This window comes from Acanthopagrus latus, chromosome 5, assembly GCF_904848185.1.
Source record: "Acanthopagrus latus isolate v.2019 chromosome 5, fAcaLat1.1, whole genome shotgun sequence".
NCBI classification, from domain to species: domain Eukaryota; kingdom Metazoa; phylum Chordata; class Actinopteri; order Spariformes; family Sparidae; genus Acanthopagrus; species Acanthopagrus latus.
The window spans coordinates 27,753,157-27,777,043 of record NC_051043.1 but is presented as its reverse complement, the minus strand read 5'-3'; the positions used below and the strand labels follow the sequence as shown (position 1 = coordinate 27,777,043).

The 23,887-nt window shown below is 41.7% G+C and overlaps 3 protein-coding genes across 4 annotated transcripts in view; 2 read left to right on the top strand and 1 right to left on the bottom strand.

The window, feature by feature from the left end:
• Nucleotides 1-125: 125 nt before the first annotated feature.
• On the top strand, nucleotides 126-8,685 carry svopa (SV2 related protein a). The gene is made up of 16 exons (XM_037099283.1): nucleotides 126-1,381; nucleotides 3,634-3,791; nucleotides 4,413-4,498; nucleotides 4,593-4,691; nucleotides 5,517-5,588; nucleotides 5,746-5,870; nucleotides 5,961-6,024; nucleotides 6,115-6,240; nucleotides 6,553-6,681; nucleotides 6,780-6,853; nucleotides 7,005-7,081; nucleotides 7,465-7,569; nucleotides 7,649-7,760; nucleotides 7,858-7,939; nucleotides 8,030-8,119; nucleotides 8,198-8,685. The coding sequence occupies exons 1-16, from the start codon at nucleotides 1,347-1,349 to the stop codon at nucleotides 8,408-8,410; spliced, it is 1,647 nt and encodes a 548-aa protein (XP_036955178.1). The 5' UTR covers nucleotides 126-1,346; the 3' UTR covers nucleotides 8,411-8,685.
• Nucleotides 8,686-9,235: 550 nt separating this feature from the next.
• LOC119020144 (D-amino-acid oxidase-like) lies at nucleotides 9,236-16,266 on the bottom strand. Of its 2 annotated transcripts, none has more exons than XM_037099288.1 (12): nucleotides 16,166-16,266; nucleotides 15,035-15,259; nucleotides 13,563-13,758; nucleotides 13,352-13,466; nucleotides 12,930-13,006; nucleotides 12,415-12,480; nucleotides 11,999-12,053; nucleotides 11,749-11,853; nucleotides 11,577-11,659; nucleotides 11,278-11,395; nucleotides 10,889-10,987; nucleotides 9,236-10,811 (listed from the first exon to the last, which is right to left on the bottom strand). In XM_037099288.1, the coding sequence occupies exons 3-12, from the start codon at nucleotides 13,754-13,756 to the stop codon at nucleotides 10,686-10,688; spliced, it is 1,038 nt and encodes a 345-aa protein (XP_036955183.1). In that variant the 5' UTR covers nucleotides 13,757-13,758; nucleotides 15,035-15,259; nucleotides 16,166-16,266; the 3' UTR covers nucleotides 9,236-10,685. The 2 variants fall into 2 exon arrangements, with proteins under 2 accessions (XP_036955183.1, XP_036955182.1); XM_037099287.1 differs by having other exon boundaries at nucleotides 13,563-13,763; nucleotides 16,166-16,264.
• Nucleotides 15,901-23,887, top strand: part of ssh1a (slingshot protein phosphatase 1a) — a 22,260-nt gene continuing 14,273 nt past the window's right edge. Inside the window, exons 1-2 of the mRNA XM_037099281.1 lie at nucleotides 15,901-16,286; nucleotides 19,437-19,474. Of these exons, the coding sequence (XP_036955176.1) occupies nucleotides 16,206-16,286; nucleotides 19,437-19,474 (119 nt within the window). The 5' untranslated portion in view covers nucleotides 15,901-16,205. The remainder of the gene's footprint in view (nucleotides 16,287-19,436; nucleotides 19,475-23,887) is intronic.

Genomic DNA, 23,887 nt, shown 5'->3' with positions numbered 1-23,887 from the left:
TTGTTTATTTCCTTTTTTTTATTTCAGACAAAAGAAGAACAAAACCAGTGTGATATCTCAAACAAAAACAAAAAAACAAGGAGCACAAATAAATAGCTTTTTAAGCTTTCTTGTTTATTGATTCAGTATTGTGTTATCTTAGTGTGTAGGTTCCTTAAAATTAGAATTAAAGGTTTAGAGTGGTAAATGTGGCTTTATTAATATGGAACTTTCGCAAATGATCACCAAATTAATCATATATGACCTAATTCTTAAAACTATTGTTATTATGGACACCAAACAGTAAATTTTACAAGTAAAGAGACAAATCATAGTCAGTGTTATCAACAATATACCAGGATACATCTTTCCAGAATTTGCTAGGACAGCTGTTGTTTCTACATTCACACGGTAAACAAAATAAATATTTAGGATAATATCGAGGCTGTATGATTTTAAAAGAAACTTCTCTATAAGAGGGAGATATTTCCCAAGTATTTCTTTTAAATATTCCCCCCCCCTTTTTTCACCAATTTCCTGAAAAGTTCAAATGAAATGTGTGAAAATTATTTAATTGGTCATACCTTCTAAAAACTCAGTTGCCCAAAACAACGTGAGGATGAACATGTTTTTTTTTCTTTTGTTTTGATCCTTATAATACAACTTTTTTTTGAAAAATATGTACAATTCTATGTATCTTAATTGTACTGCATTCATTTATATTTCATTAATGGGGTGTCTTTCATATGAGAGTGTCCTTACAGAGTCCTTGAGTAAATGGTTGTTAATCCAGTTTAACAACCCTTCACACCTGGGCTCACCTGGCCTCACCAAAAGTTAGAACTGAAGGAGCCTCTTGGATGAGAGGTGAAAGTCCAGTTCCCCATACAGCACTTAGATTAAGTTAAGGTTAAAAAATAATAAGAATAATAATAAAGAATAAAAACATGTTCATCCTCCACTGTTTTTCTCCTGTTGGTCTATACATTATGACCTATTGCTCTTGTCAAAAAATGCTCAGATTTATACTCTTAGTCTTCAAAACGTTCACCCTCGGGCGTGACTGGACCCTCAGTACTTCTAAAAAAAAAAAAATCCAGTCCACACCCCTGACACCATCAGAACCGGGTCGGAGGTGTTCCCGATCAGACCGTGCAGTGATCAGCAGTCATGGTCACTCAGACCCTCCTCGGCTCGTCCTATCCGCGGCGGCTCTCCCGAGCTGTGTGACTCGCTCACGGCCGCTCCTCATTGGCTGCCGGCGGACTGGAGCAGGTCGCTCTCCTCGGTGCTGAAATCGCTGCTCGTCGTGATCATGTAAACGGCGATGAGGCCAAAAAACGGAGCGTCTGTCAGGAAACACCAAAATGGACGATGATCTGTTCCAACTGAGACAGCTGCCGTGAGTAGACACAGTCTGCACATCTAACGCCTCTTGTCCTCCTCTATTTATTTATTTATCTATTTATTTATTTGTGGTGTCAGATTTCCGACCATGACAGCGTGTTTGGCCGACGCGTCGCCCTCTGACTCGCACCGCGTTTTGTCTGTTACTCACCACAAACAGCGTCACAATTCTCTAACAGCATCAGTCATTTACGAACATGTGTCCACCTTTATTACGCAGAGATGCTCCGGGGTTAAAGGAAACGTTCAAAAACAACTCATCAGCACGTTTGTTTACAGTCGCAGCATTTTTGTTTTTCAATCCCCCCTCATAAACACTGTTGTGGTTTAATTTATTCAGGTGTGCTGTGATTTTTCCCTGCTGATCAGTTTCCTTCCTGAACTTGTTGTTTGCTGTCATGACTCAGTGGCTGCTTCAGGTGATTTATTAGCTGCAAAACATTAAGCTAAAGGGCTGGAGAGGCGCATGGGAGTCTAGCCTGGTCGACATCAGGAGCATTCACCAAAGATACACAGTGAAATAAATGATTTTATAGTCTTATTACACTGATGACATGAAAACACATGCATTAACAAATAATCGAAGAATAGATTTTCAGATTTGGGTGAAGAACTTTTACATTTATTTAACATTGTAACACTCAAGAAAGACAGAAATATCAATATACTCACTAATGTGTTTCTAAATGACTCAAAACATTCATTAATTCATTCAACATTTATTTATGTCTTGAAAGAAATCAATGATGTTGAGAGCACAATCAAAACATAATAATAAAAAAAAACAGAATAGGTGCAAAAATGTGATAATCACAGAGGGAGTAAACAAAAAATGATAACAGATAAGAAACAGTGTGACAGAATGCAAATAAAATGTAAAAGAAGTGTTTGAAAATGATAAGAAACTGCAAATGAACGTGACAACACACAAATAAAACAGGCGCATTAAAGACAAATGTCAAAAACAGCTGAAAACATTCAAAGCTGAGCAGTTTGCAGTCAAAGTCTTAGTCTGACCTTTAGGTAGAGCTGTGTTGAGTTTAAATGGAGAACTGAAACTGCATTATACAGACATACTTTCTTATAAAGAGCTGATATATGGCAGCATGTGGTTACTGTTAAAGTCGCCCATCAAACTTTTTCATATAGGAAACAATGATGAGTGGAATAACACCAGTAATGAATCTGAGGGTGGAGTAACAGTGCAGATTTATCTATAGATATCATCACTGTAATCCAGGACTGATAAAAATACATCTTCAGTGATCTGTTTCCTGCAGAATATGGAGGAAGTGGTTCTGTTTCTGGCTAAATAACCAATTTTTGTGTGTTGGTATGAAATTTAAATGTGAGTTTCTGATCCAGTCAGACACCCACATGTTTGTATACTGAACCCATTTCAATACTGTGTCCAGTTGGAGCGGTAACATGCAGAACAACGTCTTCCACATCTCTGGCCTTTGAGAATATCAGGAATTTGTTTGCTTGTTTTGCACTGAGGGCTCATTTCAGGTTAAAGAGGGGAATCGTTCAGTTTGCCAAAAGCTTGCTGGAGAATTGTGTTGCCTTCATGTGCAGTTTTAGCACAGCAGCACAGGACGATATCATCAGCATAGAGACGGGCATTACAATTTGTTGCAGAGGATGAAATATTGTTAATATAGATGGTGAATAAGCGAGGACCCAGTGCTGAACCTTGCAGAACCCCTTTAGATAATCAATAAAAAAGACATGGAACGATCTTTTCCCACAGTCGCACATTGTTGTCTTTGAGACAAGTGACAATTACAGTTGTTGAACATCTCACAAACTGCAGCGCTCAGAGGCCACTTACCATGCCAAGTAGGCTATGTTATATAATCACAGTGATTAAGGCTTCACTGGCGCTCTCCTACAGTGTTTCATCCTGAATGAACCAGCTATTACAACGTGTGGGAGAAGATTATACCGTCCAATCAGTGGGAAACATGCGCACATCAGGGTGTTTGTGGCTTTATAAGGTTGCCAAGCAGTAAAAAAGCAGCGTGCAGAGCCGCTGCTGCCAGTCGCCCTGGCATGGTTTTCGCCCATAGGACGACTTTAACCACCCATTCACAAAATCACAGCCAGAAAAAGCTCATATCACCTAGGCAACAGCCTCTGACTCCCATCTGCACTCAGCTTTGCCCTGACGCCAGTCCGCTGATGCCAACCTGACCAGACATGTTGTGAGATGTGAATCCTGTGAGCGTCTTTCTTCTCTTGCAGTGTTGTTCGCTTCCGTCGCACAGGTGAGAGCACGCGCTCGGAGGACGATGGCGAGAACAGAGAACAGGTCATCAGGATTGCCGAGCAGACTGATCAGGAGTCTGTGGCGCTCGCAGACGGAGCCCCGGTTCCTCGGGAGTTTGCAAATCCAACTGATGGTACAGTATGACGTCATTTTACTCACTTCTCCATCTCGACACTTTCACACTTAACTCACTGTCACTGTTTCACTTCCTCCCCAAAGTAACATGAGATACTAGTCATAAAAATATGATCAAGATCGACGCTTTATACCCTGAGATTTGATCAAAAATGTTAAAAAAATGCCCCGTCTCGCATTGTTAAAGAAAGTTTGAAAAAATTCTCGGTTCTGTCCCTTTAACCAGATCCGTTTAAAGTGGGTCTATTCTGGACTGAGACCCGTCGTCCATCCAAGTGTCGTCAAAATCAGTTCAGTAGTTTTTCTGTGAAATCCGGCTGACAAACCAACCATCAAACAAATGGATGTGGATGAAACATAACCTCGACACTGCTAAAATGAACTTTCACTCACATATGTCTAACATCTCTTATGAGTAAACAGCTTCTCAGGAACCATATTTGCCGTTTCACTTAAAGACCTTTATGAGGAGCTGGTAGAGGTGTGAGGAAACAACAGCTTGTCAGATCAGCTAGATGATGTCACGGGTCGAACCTGTTAGTAAGAGAGTCTCTCAGACCGCTGCTCAGAGACGGTTTGTATCTGCTCATTGAAAAAAACTATTTCCACATTCCCACAGACACATTCATGGTGGAAGATGCCGTAGAGGCCATCGGCTTCGGGACGTTTCAGTGGAAGCTCTCCATCCTCACCGGGCTGTCATGGGTGAGAACGGCTCTTTACTGAGAATACACCAGTGCAGATACTGTGTTCAGTCCTTCAGTTAACACTTGTGCTTTGTTTGTGTCTGTTTGCTCAGATGGCCGACGCCATGGAGATGATGATCCTCAGCATCTTGGCCCCACAGCTCCACTGCGAGTGGAGGCTGCCCAGCCTGGAGGTGGCACTGCTCACATCGGTAATGACTCTCTAATGTCTGTAAAGTGCTCTGCAATATGACGGTCCTGATCGTCATTGATTAAGAGAGGACTGTTTTGGAACAAGTGCTTGTATTGAACAGTGACAACTGCAAACAAAACGGGCCCCTAATGGTTTAATGTCACCAGATATGTGTTGCGATATTTTGATTCTAGAAGCACATTTACCTTTCTGAGGACAATACAAAACCACAGAGAGCTACAGTAGAAACTACTAAAGGTTTTTACATGGAGGAGCTTCAGCAGTGCACATTTTCAAAGGCATCACTTAAAGCAACGAACTGTGACTTCCTGGAGAAAGATCGAAGTCGAATGTCTCATCCCCAAATCCTGAAATACTGACAGTTTGGGTTGGCAGCTCGAGTTGGATGCCAATCAAAAACTTCTTTGTCTCTTCAGAAACCTCCGAGTGACGCCATGATGGCTCTGTTCGCTATTGAAACAGTCAGTTTTTGTTTCCTTAACTGAGACACAATTAATACAAAATTCACTGTTTCTGAGGAGATACTGAAATCAAAACGTAACCCTCAGTAACCTCTAGTGCATCTCAAAGTCTGGACCCATTTTGGGTGTTTGAGACTTCATGTTGCATTCAGCTGCACGTCGTAAACTCCAGGATCTATACTGCTTTGATTTGAAAAGTGCAAACCAAACCAAAAAGCTACAGGACTGTCTACAGCTTGAAAACACTGTGTGCATGACAGGATGTGCACAGTATCAGCTATGCACAGTGAGATTATCGTTAAGTGCACGCATACGATGCTGCAACACGCCCCCACCATCACTCTCTGTTCTCACTGATGCAGGCCGTGTTTATCGGGATGATGATCAGCTCTTCTCTGTGGGGAAACATATCTGACAAATATGGCAGGAAGACAGTAAGTTTTCATTTAAACCTTTGCTTGACATGATGATATTTCCTGGAACTTAATCTGGAGTTTATATGCGGTGAAAGTTTAGCGTTCAGGCATCGATCGATATCAGAATCTGCTCTGAGGAGCCATCATTTATTTAGAAGCTCGTTTGTGCCCACAGGGTCTCAAGATGAGCGTCCTGTGGACTATGTTCTACGGCCTGATGAGTGCATTTGCACCTGTTTATGGGTGGATCCTCGTCCTCCGTGCACTGGTGGGCTTTGGCATCGGAGGAGCCCCGCAGTCGTGAGTAACCCTCGTTCATCCCTCTAATAAACAACCCTGTAGTTGGTGATCTGAGTCAGGATTAACTGTGAAGTGTCCGTCCTTTGTCAGGGTGACGCTGTATGCTGAATTTCTGCCCATGAAGTCCAGAGCTACATGCATCCTGTTGATTGAGGTATGATCATCTCACTCATCTCGCTGCACAGCACTCACATGCTCCGATTGGCTCGCAGGGATTTATATAATCATATAATTTCCCTTGCAGATATTTTGGGCGCTGGGCACCGTGTTTGAGGTCCTCTTAGCGATCCTGGTGATGCCCACTCTGGGCTGGCGTTGGCTGCTCGGCCTCTCTACCATTCCTCTCTTCATCTTCGCCTTCTTCTGTTTTGTGAGTATCTTCCCCACTCTTAAACCCCCCCGACAGTAAAGATATTGTGTTAAAGTATTACTTTCAGATTACTTTATTTAATCAGCAGAAGAAAAAAACACTCCAACCATTGACATACTTGAGTAAAAGTGTCATGAAAAGTCACCTTTGTGATTTGAATGTGTAGAGGCAGCAGAGTGAGAGGATCATAGAGACACACTGCTGCCTGTAGTATTCTGATAATGTTCCTACCGCTCTGTTCATTGGTTAATATGACAGACAGCAGCTTCATCGACTGACATGTTTTGTTTTCTGGTGTTTGGGGGAGAGCAGTGGCTTCCAGAGAGCGCTCGATACGACGTGCTGACGGGGAACCAGGAGAAAGCTCTGGCCACACTGAAGCGCATCGCGACAGAGAACGGAGCACCGATGCCTCTGGGAAAACTTATCGCTGCCCGGCAGGTAGGAGCCTGTTTTCCTTCAGCTCACGACACAAACTCTCTGGACTTTACTCACGTATTCTGCCTATAAATTATCTTAATGTCTGTTCTTTCTATTAGGAGGATCGGGGGAAGATTAAAGACCTGTTTTCATCACACTTTCGCTGGACCACAGTCCTGCTGTGGTTCATTTGGTAATTTTCCTCCTTACTGTCCATGTTCTCATAAGTGCGCAGATATATTAAAGGATAAGTCCACCCAAAAAATTAAGATTTAGTCAACAGATAAGCGAATTCACCCTTTAATCTGTGTGTCCAACATTTGTTCCATCCTTTGTCTCCTCAGGTTTGCGAATGCCTTCTCCTACTACGGCCTGGTGCTGCTCACCACCGAGCTGTTCCAGGAGGGGGGTGCGTGTGGAAGTGAGTCACTGCTCCGGCACCGACAGACGCCCTCACACACTCAAGGACACACAAGCGCTCACATTTTAATCCTGCACACTGATAAAAGAAAGAAAGACAATGTAGTTCAGTGACGTGTGTGTGTGTGTGTGTGTGTGTGTGTGTTGAAACCCTGCCGGGAGATAAATGTAGTATTCGTTTCTAAAAACAAAAGAGGGAATTGTGTCAGCAGTCTGTATATGTACATCTATCTAGGAACGGAGCCACAGTTAGTTATTAGTGTTGCCTCTTCGTTTGCTTCTACTGTGCAATCAGAAGTCTGTACATGTCAGCAGTATGTGTGACAGCACAGGCCGAGCCGGTGTTGGTCGTCTCGTTGACTGTTGTTTTATGCCTCCCTCTAGTGTCCAAAGGCAATAAGAGGGAGCTCCGCTGCAGCTTGGAGTGTAAATATCTGAACTCTGATGACTACAAAGACCTGCTGTGGACCACCTTGTCTGAATTCCCAGGTGCGCACCTGTCATCGCAAAGTCTATAAATTCACATGTATGATTTATTTTGAGGTTGTAACTCTTAATTCTGCGTTAGGGCTGCTGGTGACCCTGTGGGCTATCGATCGGCTGGGAAGGAGGAAGACCATGGCGCTGTGTTTCTTCATCTTCTCTATGTGCATCATTCCACTCTATGGTTGTGTTGGGAGGTGAGGTGGATACTGGTGATAATGTTAGAGATAATAATAATAATAATAATAGTGGATCCACCGTTTTTACCCTGCGTCACTGTCTTCTCTGTCGCAGAACATCCATGACAGTGTTGATATTCATCGCGAGAGCTTTCATCGCAGGCGGATTTCAGGCTGCCTACGTGTATACGCCAGAGGTAAGATGTCAGCTCAGATAAAATCAGTAGCTGAGAAAAAAAGAGAGCCAACAGCAGGACAGCCTCCTCAGTATCCTCTAATCTCTGCAGGTGTATCCAACAGCGACCAGGGCTTTAGGTCTGGGAACCAGCAGTGGAATGGCCAGAGTTGGTGCCCTCATTACACCTTTTGTTGCACAGGTAACAACCTTCGCTTTCCTCGTTTAAACACATCACAACGCAAGACAGCGGGGATCATTTTTGTTCTCCATCCTGCAGGTGATGTTGGAGTCGTCTGTGTACCTCGCTCTGTCGGTCTACTGCTGCTGCTGCCTTCTAGCCGCCATCGCCTCCTGCGCACTCCCGATTGAGACAACAGGCCGAGGCCTGCAGGAGTCCAGTCACCGCGAGTGGGGCCAGGAGATGGTGGGCCGGGCCTCCACCCCCGGCTCAGGGAGGATCCCTCAGTCCAGCTCCGGCTCCCAGGGTTGAGAACACATTGGCTGGAGTCCAACCGAGAGAGGCGACCACGGCGAGGAAAAGAGGAAAGAAGGGACAAAAAAAAAAAAGAAGCTGGAGGAGCTTTCTGTGTCCATCCCCTGTCCCATCCAAAGACTCTTCAGTTTAGTCACCACAGTGGCTTCAGAGAGCCAGGCAGCACAGTATTATCTACTATTATTATAATATAGTCTTCAAACACCATCGCTGTCACATTTTTGCCACTGAATAAATGCACACGGGGTGATTGCTACAACCAAATGACCTACACGAGTGCAAGAACGAAAAAAAAAAACAAAAACAAATGGTGGACGATGTGTGAAACAAGCGGCAACTCAAAAACAGAATAAAACGAGGGTAGAAGTGTTAGATTTTCTTTTGAAAGAGCCTTAAAACTACCTTTTCTGTTTGTGTTTGAAAGAACTCGCAGGTCTGGTTAAAAAAAAAAAAAGCATCGATGCGTAGACGAGAAAGAGCGTTTTATCTTGTGCACACAAATTGCCTGTTAAAATACACTAACTGCAAACTCAGCTTAATAAAAACTACACTGCTGGAATGAAGAGCAGTTCATCGACTCAACAGGCCGTTCGCTTAAACGAGGTCTGTAGTTACTTTATTTTAGCTTCACTTCTGCTGAGGCAGAGAAAGGACCTGCTGCACAGTGAGTCACTGACTGAAGTCCTGTGTTAAATGCAACCTTTTTCTTTCCTGTGTCAATATTATTTTTTTACATTTCAACGTGGATGATATTTGTTTTCTGCTGAAGACACGAGGAAAAGGCAGGTATTACTCTAGTAATAATGACAATACCACCTCCCGTCTCGATTCATCATGTGGTCATTTTATTTACAACAATCTGCGGAAGGCTTCATCAGAGCATTACAATGTCATCGACATTTAAAAAAATCGACCGTAATTCATAATTATGGCACAACTGGAACAAATCCACAGACACCAGGACGGACAACAAGTTCACGGTGAAGTATTAGAAAAATCTAAATCGGAGTATTTCCATCTCTCAAAGCTGACTCAACCTACTTAGTAAGAATAACATGATTTTAGAAAACGATATCATCATGAGTACACGCTGCATCTCTTAATCTACACGTTCATACGCGGCCATTTAGCGAGATGTTACGTTCTGTCTCTCTGTAAATAATGTACCAATTCCTGGTTTAGTTGTTGTCTTTGCTTTTTGTTGGTAACAAAAAGGTGATGTGGACTTCGCCCCGAGCAGCCACACCGAGCAAGGTCTTGTGTTTTGAAAAGAAGAGATTAACTAGTACAGCTTCCAGCGAGTCTTACCTGCCAGTGTTTGAGATTTAGTGTTGAATTGAGTGTGTGTGTGTGTGGGTGTGTGTGTGTGCACAGATTCTTGTCAACACACTGGATGTAAATGTGTATGATACTATAGTAAATAATCTTTCAAAAAGAAGAGTGGATCATGTCGTTATTCATTAATGAGATTACTAGAGATGAGCACATCTCTACATATTAACCAGAGCTTGATCAATATATTGGTCGAACGATTTTAAAGATGATACGTTCATATTAAAGATTTATGAATATCAGTGTTGTTATGAACATTTTTTTACATATTAACATGCAGAAAAGATGTGCGGAGTAATTTATAAATGTTTAATTCCTGGTTAACTTTACGGTTTCAGTCACTGATGTTAAATTTAGATGATAAAGTTTATTGTTCTACTGTCAAATATTCCTGCCTCTGTCACATATTTGTCATTAGTGTTTAATAATCACTATAACAAAAGCAAACGACTAATTGACTCGTGTTCTGAGGATTCAAGGTCATTTCATTAAACCAGAAAACAAAGGAAATCTCGACATCGGACCCAAAAACAAGTATGATCCAGTGTGTGATCAAGTGTCTGATAATCACTTCAGAGGGATCGCTGCACTGATATTTGAAGTTTTCAGTCCCTATTATTGACGTTGGCCTGGTCTTTATTTCTAATATCAGCCAAGAAGGTTCTGGTTTTGGTCCAGCTTGTTTGTTTGTTTGCCAGCAGGAGAAACTCCCATCCTGATTTTCATGAAACTTGGTGAGAGAAAGTGTGGCAGGGGTAAAGAAAAAACCTCAACTTACATGAATTAGCGCAAATTTAAAGTGGTGTAATTATCTTGTGATATGATGATAAGAATATCTGTGTGCTTTTAAACGTTAGTTACAGGCTAGAAGAGGTGTGATGCAAGGCACTGACATTAAACGTTATAAAAGAAGCACCGATCATTTCTCCAGGACGAACATTCACAAGCGAGCTTTTGGACCTTTGCCTTTTTGTTCCACAATCTGGCCGAAGAGCCTCGCTGCCTCCTGGGCGCAGCCTCTATGAATGGTGAGTCCGAACCCTCCGTGGCCGTAGTTGTGTATCACCTGAACGAGAGCCAGGATATTTTTAGATTACAACGAATGATCAAAATGTATATTTCAGGTACTGCTCAGCTGTTTACCTCTATTGAAGTTGCACCGGTCTTTATGGTCTCTCTCTCCAGTCGGACTTTGCTGCGAACGGGCCTGAGGCCGGACCAGTCCTCCACTATCCTGGCATGCTGAGGGCAGAAGACAACAAGAGATAATCCATCTCAAACTTTAGCTGAAATTAAAATATATACAATAATGTCGTGCAAAAGTAACTAATCACTTTGAGATGTTAGTTAGGTTGGATCAAGCGGACACCTTCAGATTTGGGCCCGTTGCATGTTGAAGAACTGAATTACAGAGTAAGTCTTCTAAATAGAGATACTGTATACAGATGACTCCTGGTAAATAATTAATCACAAATGAGACAGGAAGTCGTTTTATGGCCTCTCAGACAAGCAACAGTTTGATATCGCCTCACCTTGAGACTCGGCTCCAGTCGGCAAGCGTTCTCCCAGATGTGTTTATGGTCGATGGAGTTGTTCTGTTCGCTCCAGTTTCCTACCTGAAAAATGCCGCCGACTGTCACGAGACGACTCCTGCAGACACAGATGATCTGTTCGCTCACGGAAACGTTTTTTTATACACTACAGAGGCTAAAGTTGAGTATAAAACTGTGACTGCATCAGTGCCGCAGTACTCTTATCCCTCACTATGAAGGAAGCTGCTGTCCTCTCTGTAAATTCAGTGTTCATGAAGGTTTCGTGTCACTAGATCTACCCTGGAATGATGTACGGTGAATTGTAGACTCCTGCTGAAAAGTTGTGGGTGAGAATCCAGTGCTTGAGCCACGGAGCGTCCACCTGGAAAAACAAGAAGGAGAAACGTGCAACCGGCGTCGTTCCATCGTGCAGTTATTGCAGGTTATATAAAAAACTGTTTGCATTCTCACCTTCACTATCTGACCGCGGCCTGGTTTGAGGTCAGGATCCGGCTGCAGCTCCCCTGATCTCATTCCAGTGCAGTTTATTACCACGTCTGCCCCGGATTCTGCCAGCTGCACACAAGGACGCAAGATAAGAGGAAAACAAATGTCACAGGCAGCAGTTTGGTGAGTCTGTCGGTTAATGCAACTTTCTGGATGTTACGCTGTTACAGACTCAAAATAAAAGCAGTTGTATCATTGAATAACCTTCACTAACCTCCTTGAAGGACTCTATTTTCCGCTGATAAAACCTCACACCCCTTTTTTCCAACCTGAGAAGGACACAAAACCAGATTATGAGCACGAGAAAAACCTCCTGAAAACTAAACTTAGATAGATAGATAGATAGATAGATAGATAGATAGATAGATAGATAGATAGATAGATAGATAGATAGATAGATAGATAGATAGATATCTTAAGCTCCAGAATCTATATAATGGTCAACAATTTTAAGCAGAAAGAGAAACAAGCCGGCCGTTGCTTCCTTTTATCTGTTTATTGGGTAATAAATGAAGTTGCACCAGGATGGACTGAACTCAAGTTAACTTTTAGGGTTAAAATAAAATTTTTAAAAAACCCAATGACACAAGATATGAAGTAAATCATTTAAGAGCGAGGTAAATGACTCACCACTCCATCAGCCAGGGCAGGTATGTTTTACCTTCCACCATGAGAGCGGTGTTGAACCAACCAAAACTGGACGGGTGAGAGGAGACAGACGTGTGAAGAGAGAGAAAAACCTTCACACAATATTGTTTTTATCCAATTCTGCAGATTTGTAACATGATATTTTGTCTATCAAGATAAAAAAACATGCAGATTTTCTAAACAATAATGGTGCACAGGGACTGAGTATCCATACTTTTAGTGTATATTATATACATTATTATATACTGTATAAATCTGGATTTTGTGGATGTTTATCTTGTTTTATTATTTATAGTTTTTATTGTGTTGTATTTGTGTAATTGGACATCATGTTGTATTCTTGGTGTTTGATATTCAGCCATGTCTTGTAGGGTCAAATGTTTTTGCCGTTAGATGGAAATAGATAACTACCTAACTAACTAATGATTAGTTAATGATCTGCTTTATTTGTTTTTTCAGTGTTTTGCTTTTTCGGGGCAGTTTCAGCAGGAACCTACTTGTATCCGGGGAACATCTGCAGCTCTCGCTCTGTGAGGCGTCTGAAGCCCAGGACGGTATCTTTGAACGAGGGTTCCTGTGATTCAAAACATGTCACTCATGATTACATCACATCGTTTATGTCCTGAACATGTATCGGCTGTGATGGTTTGCTAACCCCTCAAACCCTCGATGAGGCCTCTCTGTTTTCCCACCATGACAGGCACCCATCTTTGTTTAGCTGAATGGAGCTCTACTTCAGGCCGGCTGAATACTAATTGACTGTGTATTTCACTGGCATGTGATAAATCTATGAAAGAGTTATCTGAGCTTAGAGTTTAACTATACTTTTAATTGCACAGTGTCTTTGTTCTTGGTTGTAAATGGCTTCCTAATCTAGGTCAGATCTTATCTTTACTGTACAGTACAAAGGAATGCTCACCGGGGCTGGTTTGGTGCAGAGGTTGTAGCCAGACTGAAGGAATACCCCCATTTTTACACACTCTGGTGAACTGAGCGTGCTCAGCAAGTAGTCGAATGTCTCTTTATTCCATTTTCTAAATGGGAAGACAAACACGGTGTTATAATGGTGGAAACATGTTGCAGAAAAAGAAGTGTAGAGTCAATAAAGGGGTTAAAGAGACATCACGCACGTCTCCTGGACGTTGCCCTTATCGTAGAGATACGGCTGCCAGAAGCCAGCAGCTCCGTCGCTGGTGGTCAGTGGAGTGAAACGGTCCGCGTACACCTCGATGGTCAGCGGACTGATGATGGAGTGATACTGCTCATAGATGCTCTGAGCCGTTGACAGGCCGATGACTCCAGCGCCAATCACTGCAACCCGCATGTCTGGACTGACATGAGACAAGAAAAACAATTACATCAGAGGCTTCATCACCCGCAGAGGCGTCCTACATGTGAACAGAACAACATGACCGATTTGAAAGAGTATTACTTGTGACCTGAAACCAATCAGACTGTGTTGTGGGCGGGACATTGAATGATGAGTGCAGAAAAAGGATGAAAATGTGAAAAAACTCTGAGGTACTGAGGTAAAGCAACTCATTTACTTATATTAACAATTGTACTTAAAGGGTGATGCCACCAATATGATACATTAAAGTGTGTTTCTCTCCAGGGGAAGCTGCGTGTAATATGATAAATTACCTTCAGTGATGCCACTCAATGGCTCAGTTTGCATTGTGGGTAATGTAGGCACCAGGATTTAGAAAGGATGAAGAACTCTTGGAATAAAAGAGGTGATATTTTTGGTTCTTCAGTTCAGATTTTGGATGATTTTGATGGTTACAAGCTGTAGAGTGTTATTTAAGATCACACTACCTGGTTCAGCATGACCTGCCCTACTCTGCATCTGATTGGCTACATCCTGCCCATTCAGTAATTCACATGTGCAACTCTCACCGAAGATCTGACAAAGACCAGATGTCTCACTCTGTTGCTAAAACAGAGTATTCAGGACACATTGTTTAAAAGTGGTGCTGCAGTAATGCAACATATGAGAAAAATAATGTGTTTATTGAGAATTAAAAAATGTAAACGTATTCTACTAGGACCCCAAATAAAAGTATGAACCTGAAAATTAGCACAATATAACATCTTTAAGTCTAATCCTTGAAATTCTTTTAACGTTTGATACTACTATTTTTATCATTACTACAAATATATATCGGTTCCAACTATCAGTTATCAGCCTTCTTGATTAATAGGTACTGACCTTGAAAAAACACCATCCTGCATCTCTATTAGGTTGTATTTTAAAACACTTGAAAAGATGTGATTGGATAAAAGATTGAACAACATGTTAGCAATATTATTATTACTACTATTATTGTTATTATCACTGGTGTGTTGAATCATGAGCCAGGTCTACATCTCAGTGAATATTCTGCCATCTATACAGATTAAAAATACTAGAGTAGTAAGCTTGTATGATAACATATCATATATTCAGCCTATTATGTAACAGAGCAGGCGACCTGCCACATAAATACCCAGAAAAGTCACATCAAACTTGTGAGAATGTTGCATAATAGAAGCGATCAGATGAAAATACTGCGCAGACAATCAACTCACAACTTCAGATTCTCGAAAAGTTTTGCTTTACCTTCGGTGAAGCGTTGAGCAGCTCTGCAGGATTTGTTGAAGTTTGTCCACTCACAGTGAGAGTCACGCACTGGTCCAGCTGTCACGTGGTTAGAGGGGGCGGAGTCAGCAGCTGCTCTGGACCCTCTGACAGCCAAGTGAGGGGCGGGGCCATGTGTTTGACTCCGCCCACCACAGTGGTGTAGGCTGCAGAACTACCAAGTTAGGATTTACTGCTTCACACACACTGGGATGTGGAAAGTAGACAATAAATCAGACTTGAGTAAAAATCAAATATTCCATACTAAAATATTTCTTTGGTTAAAGTGACGTCACTCATATGAATATTACTAAAATGTAAAATGTGAGTATCACAAGTCAATATCATCCCCTCATCTCTCTCTCATCCCATTTCCTGTCAATCATCAGCTGTTCTGCCATTAAAGTCCAAAATGAATGAATGAATAAATAAATAAATACATTCCCGGTAAAGTGTACTGTTTCAGTGCACTGACAAAGTTTACTGTTAAACCGTAAAATACACTCTGAACTCATTGTTACATTATCTTTGTCACAAGTGTTTTATCAAGTCAGAATTTAATCTTCCAAATATCGGCCCCCAATATGGAGTATTGGCCAAGCTTTTATTATTATTATTTTAATTACTATTAAGATTATTTTGTATCAATATCATTGTTATTATCATGTTGTATTATTTTGTATCATTATTATACTATTATTATCATTCTATTTTATTTTTTAAAAATGATTATACATAAATATAATATATATAACGTTATTACTATGATTATGTTTATCATTATGTATGTTATTTGTTATTCAAATGCTCCAAATGGTATTTCATCTATTATTATCTGTTAAAGACATTATAACCTTTTTTTATTTCTACATCTGATCTTGTTTAATTGTGTTAAATCTAACTTATATGAGTGTCTCTTTTACATCTTCTGTCCTTTTTAACTGAGTGAGTCTCATTAAAAGCAGTTAGCAGAGCCTGGTGATCCCTGTGCCCTGAGCGGCAGCACTTCCTGCACCGACAGCCCCGCATGCAGGATATCCAGGCTCCTCTCCCTCCGTCCACCCGTCCATCCATCACTTGTATGTGTCGTTAGCCCGGCAGTTAGCAGCTCACCAGGCCCAGCGGCCGGCCGGTGCATCCTCAGCTTCCAGCCATGGCGTTGGTTACTCTGCAGCGGTCCCCGACCCCGAGCGCCGCATCCTCCGCCAGCACGGCGACGACGACAGCCGGGGAGGTCAGTGTACTGTTTAGCGAACCAAAAGAACAAACAAAAAACGATGCTCCGGTGGTGGTGTGGGGCTGACTTGAAGGGCAAGAAGATGTTGTGGGGGGGAGATGATGCCGGAGAAAGGCCCGCTGATTGAAGCTACATTAGCACCGTTAGTTTACGCGTTATGCTAGCTAGGTCTTTAGCTTAACGGCTGCTAGCAGAACGTCTTCGAGACTGATAAGCACATATTTCCTGCCACCACACATAACAACACGGCTGATGTAGCTGTCCTTTTTGAGTTTATCTTGACTTCCTTGTAAAAAAATAATATCTCAAAACCTGCTTCGTGAGGTGTAACATTTCTGAAAAAAAAAAAAAAAAGGAGCTAGCTGAGAGTGTCAAGTGCCTTATGAATGATATAAGCTGTAGCTAACGTTAGCAGTTTATGATGTGACTAGCTGACATTGCAAATAACCTGATTTTGTATTTCGATAAAATCAGAAATATGTTAAAGATAAACACCGTCAGCACATTGATAGCCTTCACGACGCTGCCGTAGCCCAGTAACAGCTATTATTCATACGAATTTACTAGTATTATCCATCAGATTGTGATGTTTTATTCTGACAGCTTGATTTAGCTAAACTCTCTGTAGCATACAACAAATCAGAGTCAGTCATCTACACAGGATATTTCTGTGTCAGTTCACATGTTGTTGTCTTGCTGGACCCCACCAGTAAGTATAAAAAAAAAATGAGATATGAGATTTCCAGACTGGTGAAGAGCCATATTAGGAAGAAGGCTAAACTTTAAGGTGTGCTAACACTCTACAGCAGTATGGAGTCACAGTTTGAGCTTCCTTGTTTTTCTGGGTGCGTACAGCAATGGACAGTGATTGTCTGTGGCCACAAACCTGTAATGAATCAAAGATAACTTCCTTATATATATTTTCAAGTGCAGATAGCTTCCTCATCTGTACTGCCAGAGGAGGGCGCTAACCACCAGCTATAGACAGGAAAGTTCACCTTATTCTGCTCAGTGTGACCAAATCAGACCAAACAGACTTGACATGTAAAGCTGAGTTCATTTACAACCATCAGTGTTTGAGATGTGAGAACAAAGTTGGATTAAAACACTTGATTTTTATTATTGCATGTTCAAAATCATGCGACACTTTAAATGTCATAGATGCTGTTTATTGAAAACAGATTTCATCCTTTCAGAAAAAAAAATCCCTCCATTGGTTTGCGCTGATTTCTCCACATGTACCTCCGCGTCCTGCCGGAGCGGGTGGTGTCATCCAGCTGGGTGCTGAGGTGTGACAGATAAAGCTGGCAGAAAGCTGCTGCAGCTATGATGTCATCTACTCTCACTGAGGGGTGGGTGGGGTGGCGGTGGAGTACTACTGTAGGGAAAAGGGAGAACGGAGGTAAACAGATTTAATGGATGCTGGCGTGAGGTCGGTTAATACGTGAGATTATTTCACCCAATACATAATAATGTTCGTGGCAGCGTTACATGCCAGTCGTACTTGGTACATATTGTGCCATAGCATGTCTTTTCCTTTTTTTCCCTTCCTGCTGAGTATACTGGACTTGCTGCAGCTGTACAGTGGTGTTATTGAATTTCCCTGACAGTGGAAAACCATGTCTTCATTGCCCTTAAATGTTCTGCTTTCATCTGCAGAGGTATTTTTATGGTACAAGAACCATCTCAGAAAATATCCTGGTTTTACGGTAAATAGGTATTACACAATATAATCAGTTACAATGACCTTTAATCAAATGAAGATAGTAGAGACGAATGAAAACAAACGCTGCAATATAATTTCATGATATGTTGTGTCCTGATGGACATGAAACTTGATATAAACCTGAATTATTATAGCAAGCATTTTTCATTATTAGTGGTCATTGTAACTGATAATAATACTTGATAAATGTATAATACTGTTTACCGTGACAGTGTGAAACCGTGTTGTTTTCAGAGATTGTTATCATTCCAAAAAAAAAATCTCACACTGGCACACAGTATAATAACTGTCTGTTTCAATACCATGATATCGCTTCAATGAGGTGTAGTTGTGACCCTTGTTGTTTCGTCAAAGTCACTCGGGAGGCTGTGGCTCAGGTAGAGCAGTCGCTAACTCGGAAGGTTGGTGGTACGATTCCAAGCCCATACAGTCAAAATGTTGTTGTATCCTGGGGCAAAATACTGAACCCGAAATTGTGCACCTATAAATGTTGATCAGGAGGCACTTTGCATGGTAGCTTTCTGTCACCAGCATGGATGAATGCTGACTTGTGTTGTAAAGTATTTGAGTGAAGACTTGTGGTGCTGCAGAGATGCTCTTGCCTACAAATCTTTTTATCCTGGTGTTTGTTTTCACCATTTTCTACCCATGTCGTGCAACCATCAGACGAAGCAAACCTCTTAACATGCTCATACATACCCTCCCTTATCCCTTATTGGCTGGCAGTGTTCCCAAAATTATGTAAAACGTGGTGTGTTTCCTTCAGGCAACAAGGCAGGTCTGTGACCAAACTGAGGCAAAGCCTTAAACTTACATTACTGCAGTCTTGTTAATTTTTTCACACAGCCTTGTTCATTAGCGCCCATTATACCTTTGCCATGTCATTGCTCGTCGTGTAATTTCTTGCAGAACATGCTTTCTTCCGTGCAGCCATACAAACAATATGCTCACACTTGTTAATCAACTTTCAAGTCATGTCTGCTCCCTTTGCATCTCGCAAGCTCCTCCAGGCAGTGTGGATACTATTAAATACATATAACACACACCTGCAGTGACTACAGTGGTATTTGCTCGCAGCTCTATATGTCAGACAGCAGTCTAAGTTTGACTTTGATTGGTGTGTACTGCCAGACTGATGCTCAAACTGCACTCTTTTCTGCCTACAACCCTGTGTGATCGAACAATCTCTGAACACCCGAGGTCTAATATGGTTATAATGAATCATTACATATTATTTAATGACTAGGAGTGGTGGTGTCTGTGATTCTTGAACTTGTACTCTGAAGCTTATGATTGGTAAAATACAGTGTATACAAACCTCAAGCCTGCTGCTTCTGTTTTGTAGCAGGCTTGAAATGTTTGTTAGTAATGCCAAAATAGCTTCCATGTGGTATTAATTTTCCCTCTTATCTGTTTTTCAGGACTTTGGGAGTGAAGATGAACGGCGAATAAATCAGAGGTAAGTTTACTTCAAGTCAAGTTCAGCCCTTGTGTTGCATGGTACGTGGCAAGGCAGGTAAAACTTTTACACACGGGTGTTGTTGACTGATTGGATGCATCTGTCTGTTTTGTCTGAGTCATTTAGTGAAATCTGGAATGGCGGCAGACTAGCTGGCATCAACAAATGAGGACAGCTAAGCGTTTGTGTGTCATAAAACACCTGTCTGTCTGTCTTGTCGGCAGAGTCATCAATTCCTAATAACCAACTGTAAAACTGTGTTATTCTCAGTAGCCAAGTAACATGTTGACGGGTGTGTCAGAACTTTTATCAGCAGAAAGATCGATGAACTTGTTCTTGAACTGTGAATGATCAGTTGAGTCACTTTGGCTTTTTTGTTCAGCTGTTTCATAGAAGGCTGATTACTGTACAGTCGTGTATAATCATACTGTTATTTACAGAGAAAAAACACCCAATATTTGCTAATTATAGCTTAAAAAGTGAATATTTACAGTTCTCTCAACTCTGGTAAAGGTAAAATATTTCACTATTTTGCAACTTTGGTGATAGTAAAGTAGAAAGGAAGAGAAATTATAATACCAGCGCTTAACAACAACCCTTTTTCACCCTCCAAGTTAGGGCTAGAGAGCTATTGTTTCACTTGATCGATCACTGACATAAGATACTCTTTTATCTGTTTCAAGGATAAATTAAGTGGGTCACGGTATCTTTTATTTGGTCTGCCACTTTCGTGATTTTAAAGTAACTGACAGTACTGACAGTAAAAGCCGAACGAACCTACATAAAAGATATGAGTATCTACTGGGAATGCCAAATGTCAGCTACTTGGATAATAAACAAATGCTTCTTCAGGGGACAATGAATAAAGACCCTGATGCAGGTTGCCTAGCTGACTGGTGACCTTAGTGGTCACTCAGCTTAGCTGAAGAATAAACACAATTTCCCTTAACTAGAGTGAAATGGGGCAGCAAAGAAATCTCAACAGGGGCCTAAACATACCAGAGTGTCACAATCTATTGGGATGATGTCTGCAGTGTGTCAGGGACAGATTCAGAATGAGAGTAAGTCCAACCTGGGTGCTGGTTCCCACCTCTCTAAAGCCTTCACAAAAGGGCATTGTCACACTCTGACTGGCTGGGAGGGGAACGCCCCGGGCTGCGTCCACTCATTAATTAGGAGTCGGTCTCCACACCCTGCACACAGGTGATCTGAACCCACTGCAGTCAGTCCACAGGGATTTTGACAAAACAAATAAAGATCTTACACAATGGGACAGCTGCACACCTGTCTCCAGTAACGTGTGTTTTGTGCATTGTAGTGTGTATGGATTTGTTATCTTTGGATAACAGACGAGTGCTTAACAAATTGCAGTGGACTGAGTCATCAGTGTTAAAACCTTATGAAGTCAGTTTTCTGTCAAAGGCTGAGTCCCTGAGGGCAGTTTGAAAAATACAAGATCTTATCAAGTAGAGGAGCTGGAGGTTTGACTTTGCTCTTCTACTATATTTCTTCTTTCTTTAATATGATGTAAATATGTTTCTCAGATACAGAAAATCCAAATTATTTTGTTAATTTTCTGCAGAATAAATCATTACTTTCTGGATGTTATCTTCCAAATACCAATCCATCGTGTCTAGACTTAAATTAACCCACTAAAATGTAATGACTGTGTAACAATTATGTGTGTTAAAGAGCACCCACAAATTGCAGCTGTTCTACAGGTGTCTGAATGTTCTCGTCTTTAATATTCTGCTTTGGAAACAAGAATTCCTTAAAACAAAGCTGAACTGTGCTTCTTGTATTAGACAGTAGCGCACATATTATTGTAACCCAGCTGCAGTGAAGATGTTTACTGTAGATGATTTAATTTCAGTTCAGAGCAGATCAATACAAAGGCTTTTGTGAAAGCGCACAAGTCTTTTGGCCCCACATATTATGTTGACTTGTCAAAATTGTGACAATGATGACAGAAAGTAGGTCTTTGTCATTCGTACTGACTGAATCCTCTGTTCTAATGCAAATGTGCACTCTTGTCTTGATTTTTTGATTTTTTTGTTTTGATTTGTCACATGTTATGACTACACTTATGACCCTGAGATAGTTGAACACGTCATTCCAAGAGTGCAGTTTCTTCTCAGTTATGCAACAGCCTTTGCAATGTCCCCAAGCAATGCATGTTTGTCAGAATGATGTATGTGTGATGCGAGTCCCGTCCTGCCTCAAGATTGCCTCCATTTTTTCGTGCTGGTAAGCCACGTTATGGAATGAATTTGCTTGTAAATACATGTTTTAAAGTATTAGAGCATTTAAATCAGTCTTTAATTTGACAGCCATATTTCTCTTTAAGATCAGGGTGTACTGATCTAACCCACTATATAAACAGCCACATCTGTTGATGGACAGCTTTAACATTGCAAAGTGGGAGTACTTGCATTTGCTGCTCCTGCCTGACCTTGATAACGATGACAAGCCCGAGGGGTTGATGGGGGCCAAAGCAAACATCGTGCAGGTGTTGGTGGCACCGAACCAAGGAGTGATTTCATCTTACCACCTTGTACAACAGCGGAGTTGGGCAAGAAGCACAGTTGCACAAAAATGTGTCTTTACATGTTGACATTGGGTGCAAAGAGAAGGAGGGCGGAGGATTGGTAGATTGTTAGTTCAACAGGAATATATACCACGAAACTCCTGTTGCAACCGCAACAGTTTCTCACTTAAGTAACACACCTTTTGATACCCGAAACGATTAAAATGCAATAATATGTCAAACAGCTGGATTTGAGTGTAGAAGATGTGTGGATGGTGGTGCTGTGGGACTCAAGATCGGCCTCGGTCTAAGGACCACGGTTTGAAGGTCTCGTCTAGGAATCGGGTGCATTTTTTCTCTGTCTTGTCTCGTTCTCAGACAAAGACGACTCTGGAATTTAACTCAAGACCAGTCAAGACCACAACTGCTGGGTTACCACTGTATTACTGTATTGTCTGATGCATACTATTCTTAATAATGGTTTCTATCTGAAGACAAGAGTCTCCCAGAAAATGGTATTGTGTTAGTTTGATGGTAAGATGTGAGAAATAACTCTTAAGTCAAGTTGCTTTCAGCTGCTTCGTATTTTAATTTTTTGTGCGTAGCAAACAAAGTGAAATTCCCCAGACATAAAATTCAAATATATTGCAATTGTGGAAATTTTATGCAAATGTGGATCAGATGAATATTAGGAGTGCCTATGGTTTGTTCCACATTTTATTGTGAATCATGCATGCGGGACTGCCACTGGTCTTAGTCTTTATTTGGTCTCTGTTTTGGTGGTCTTGACTACAACACTGACAAAACTGTGGCCCTGTTTACACCTGCAGTGAGCCTTCATCCATGGTGACCCAATCACAAGTGGACAGCTCTTAGTACGGGTGAAATGCACCCAAGATTCATTGAGGATGCATTGAGAGCTAATTGGCAGGACCACGTTTGGAGATGGGCCCACTGTGAACTAGATCTGTCCTCTTGTGGTCACTTCACCCGAGACGCATGTTATTGTCGGGTGTAAACAGGCAGACAAACTGCAGCAGGAGCCCTTTAATGTAGGTTAACCTTTCCACAGTAACGTGATGATGTCATTAGTTTCCTTCTCTGGCCCTCCATGTCTCCACTGACACCTGAGGAGGTTTGTTCCTCCCTGTTGGGCCCCTCCCTCTCTCTATACTCCCTTTCAGTGGTGTAAGTGAGAAAATGCCAGCATTATGCAACTGGCTGCCCCAAGAGGAGGCCTTTATTCCTCATTGTGCAAAATACTCTGAGACCTTGAATAAACCCGCCCGTTCGCTGCCTCTGTGTAGCCTTTTTGTAGTGAGTTCTCAGTGTAATCCAACCTCTCTCACATACCGGTACACCTGGTGATTCAGCACAGTGGCTTAAAGGACATCTGGTCTTGTTTGGCCTTGTTCAGCCATCCATCTGGCTACTGCAGCAGCCACAAAATATACCTGAACATCCAGGCAGGCATTAAAACCTGCTGCTCCCTCTGAAGCTTAACCTCATGAAGTTCTTCTGTCCAATAAGATCTTTCCACTTCTACATGCACCTGACTTATTGAGGTGTCCAGGTTTCCGCCTGGAACATGACGTCAGCTTGTAGAGTTTAGTGTTTGCGAGACACCACTTGTGACAGACGTAGTCCTATTGTTGAGGAGAATAGGAGGGCTATCTTGTTATCTGTGTCGCAAAGCTATTGTGTATGTCTGTCAGCAAATCCTCCCAGATTAACAGAGTTGTGCCACTTCTTTGTGTACATGTGTGTGTGTGTGTATGGGGGGGTTGCTTAGTGAGAGAGGGAAAGTGAGAAAGAAAGTAATAGACTATTTTACCCTTCAGTGCCGAAACAGAAGCTTATCTGTGGGCTCAAATTTCAGTAATTCT